The sequence below is a fragment of the Mandrillus leucophaeus genome, unplaced genomic scaffold (assembly GCF_000951045.1).
Source record: "Mandrillus leucophaeus isolate KB7577 unplaced genomic scaffold, Mleu.le_1.0 Scaffold341, whole genome shotgun sequence".
NCBI classification, from domain to species: Eukaryota; Metazoa; Chordata; class Mammalia; order Primates; family Cercopithecidae; genus Mandrillus; species Mandrillus leucophaeus.
In genome coordinates, this window is record NW_012103599.1 from 2,111,399 (window position 1) to 2,114,076 (window position 2,678).

Sequence of the window (2,678 nt, forward strand, 5' to 3'; positions counted from 1 at the left end):
CATTTATTTTTAATTAAAAAGATATAGCATGTATATAAAAATAGAACTATGAAACTTAAAGTGTATACATTTTCATACAGTTTAGGGAAAGAGAAACCTAATAGTCACAGCTTTAGGATAAAAAGCATTTGATTAAAGTAAAATTAAAGACATTCAAAACTTTAAGATCTCATTTTGTGTTACATTATAACAAATCACGTAAAATAAGACTTCTTTGTTTCTGGGTAGCTTCTAGTATATGCTAGCACTCACTAAATGTTAAACAATAAAATGTGAATTAGGCTAATGACAGTATATCTAAAGGATACACTATTAAATTTGAGCCTATTTAAAATTTTATATTATAAAACTACATGTCACTGATTCATAACCTTTCTCAAAAAAATAAATAAACCCATGAAATCGAGATTTGTGTTTTTAAATCAGTATTTTAGCAATAAACTACCAGAGGACAACAAATATGTATGGTCAAAATTAAAATTAAACTAATAATATTTTAAAATAAAGAATTTCATACTAAAATTAGATTTTTCTCTATGGAAAAATTCTACAAACCTTTTGTAAATACATTTGAAATAGTCAAGAAAAAGAAGGGAATGAAATATAATAAATAAAGGTAAGCTATATAAAGGTATACTAAACGTGGGTAAAACTAAATGGAAAACATGAATAAAAGTACCATTTAGAAGTATCACTCTTAAGTTGTAGTGCAGCAGCACCTGAATTATGCTGCCGTTAATTTATGCACATGATGGATAGCTTGTTAAGGGGCATATCTGTAACCATTATAATTGATAGTAGCTGAAGGCAAGTCAGGCCATAATTTCTATTTAATGGATGGGATAGTAAGGGAACAAAGCCTGCAGTTGCATTTTAAAATAAATGCCGAAAGTTTACATTTATGTCCTAAGTAACACCTATATTAAGGTATTAAATTATTTGAGAGAAGAGAAAAATCAGCTGTAGCAAGATCCATATATAATTAAAGCAAAATTTTGATTTAGCCAATAACTAGAAAAACCCTACAATAAGTACAAAAGAATGTTCAACTAACCATTTGATAGTCCATTTCTGTGCTTTTGTTCTTCAGAGCTTGTGGGAGAAGCAAACAGACTCATTTGACAAGTTCCAGTTGTTGGAGAATAAGTTATAAAACCTTTCTTCCTTGTGATTTTTGAAGGATCAAATGACTGGAAATAAATAATAATTTAGGACAGAAATAGTTATGTTATAAATTTTTGAAATTATATACCATTAAAAATCAGCAAAATTCAAATTCATTTCCTTGCTCTTGCTTTTCAATTACAAATATACTTAATTATCACTCTCAGAGTAAACACTATTCTTTCAAATTAGGTAGGCATTTCAGGTCTCTATAATAACTAGAACATCTCAATTTGATATTTACTAAATTTTAGCATTAAAAGGTTACTGCCTTCTGAGATGGTATTTCCAAATAGGTTAGAGATGGCCAACTCTCCCAACCATACCCTGACTTTTGCTTTCAGCTGAACTTGAAGTATAATTATGGGGCCAGGGCAGGAAAACTCTCAGAGGTGCCTATTACTAAGCCTCACACAAAAACCTTAGGAAGGATAACTGCTGTCCTACAGCTTCACAAAGTGGTCTGATGTAGTGTCTTGCTTCAATAATAACCAAAATAATGTCCAAACAATTGAGTCAGGCATTTAAGGCCTTTGAGGATCTGGCATATCTTACAAACTTCCTCTTAGCAGCTTCCTCCTTTGTGTTTCCACAGGTGTTGGACATACCTCTTATTTCAGGTAACATATTTTAATAAGTTTTAATTTTTCTGTCTGTTCGATTAGAATTTGCTCCTGAAAATAAATATTATTTTTTCATCTTTATATCCTAGAGAACTAAAAAAATGTGTGAGGAATGAATGACTTACAAGGAACAGTCCAGTAAATTTGGCCATCTTGCTCTACTCAGAATATACTAATTTATTCATTGGTTCATTCATCCAATTATTCACTGTTACCTACAGCTTCAGTCACTAGGCTATGTGCATTTGGGCCTCAGATCATTCTGTGATCTCAGCTTGGAACATCCTCTTTTTCATCTTCCCCAGGACCTAGACTTTCTTTAGTTTAGGTCCTCATTCATGATCCCTTTCCTTCAAACATCTATTGTCATACTATTAATTGTTCCCTTTCCTGAATTCCCTTAAAACTTGCTTTCCATAAGGCTTACTGATCACCCACCAGCACTGCTAACTAATGTATACAAAGAAATACAACAAATTGCTCTGGCCTTAAGGAGTGTCTACTAAAAGTTAGAACAACAATGAAGAGGTTTTAAATTAGTATGTATGCAATGAAATTCAGAGAAGAGGGAAAATTCAAAGTTGGCTGCAGTAGTCTGTCACAGAAAAAAGCATGAGAAATCTGGAATAAGAGGTGGAACAGACAGCATAGGATGGATCTGGGGGATACAGGAAAGGTCTGATGGCTCATATATTGCCAACATACTGGATATAGCTTGGCAGAGGATTTGAAATAGTTCCTTAACTCTGCATGGTCAACTATCCTTTATTTTTAAGAGACCTATGGAGGAAATAGTGGCTGTGTCATCTTTTTTAGTAATCTTAATATTAGTTCCAGAATCTATAGCATTCAAAAAAAATTTTTTTACAGTTAAGATTTTAAACATTGGGA

General features: G+C 32.0%; 1 protein-coding gene across 1 annotated transcript in view; it reads right to left on the minus strand.

Annotated features, from left to right (window-relative positions):
* ITGB3BP (integrin beta 3 binding protein (beta3-endonexin)) overlaps positions 1-2,678 on the minus strand; it is a 91,838-nt gene that overhangs the window by 48,745 nt on the left and 40,415 nt on the right. Inside the window, exon 3 of the mRNA XM_011988942.1 lies at positions 1,055-1,190. Coding sequence (XP_011844332.1) covers positions 1,055-1,190 — 136 coding nt within the window. The remainder of the gene's footprint in view (positions 1-1,054; positions 1,191-2,678) is intronic.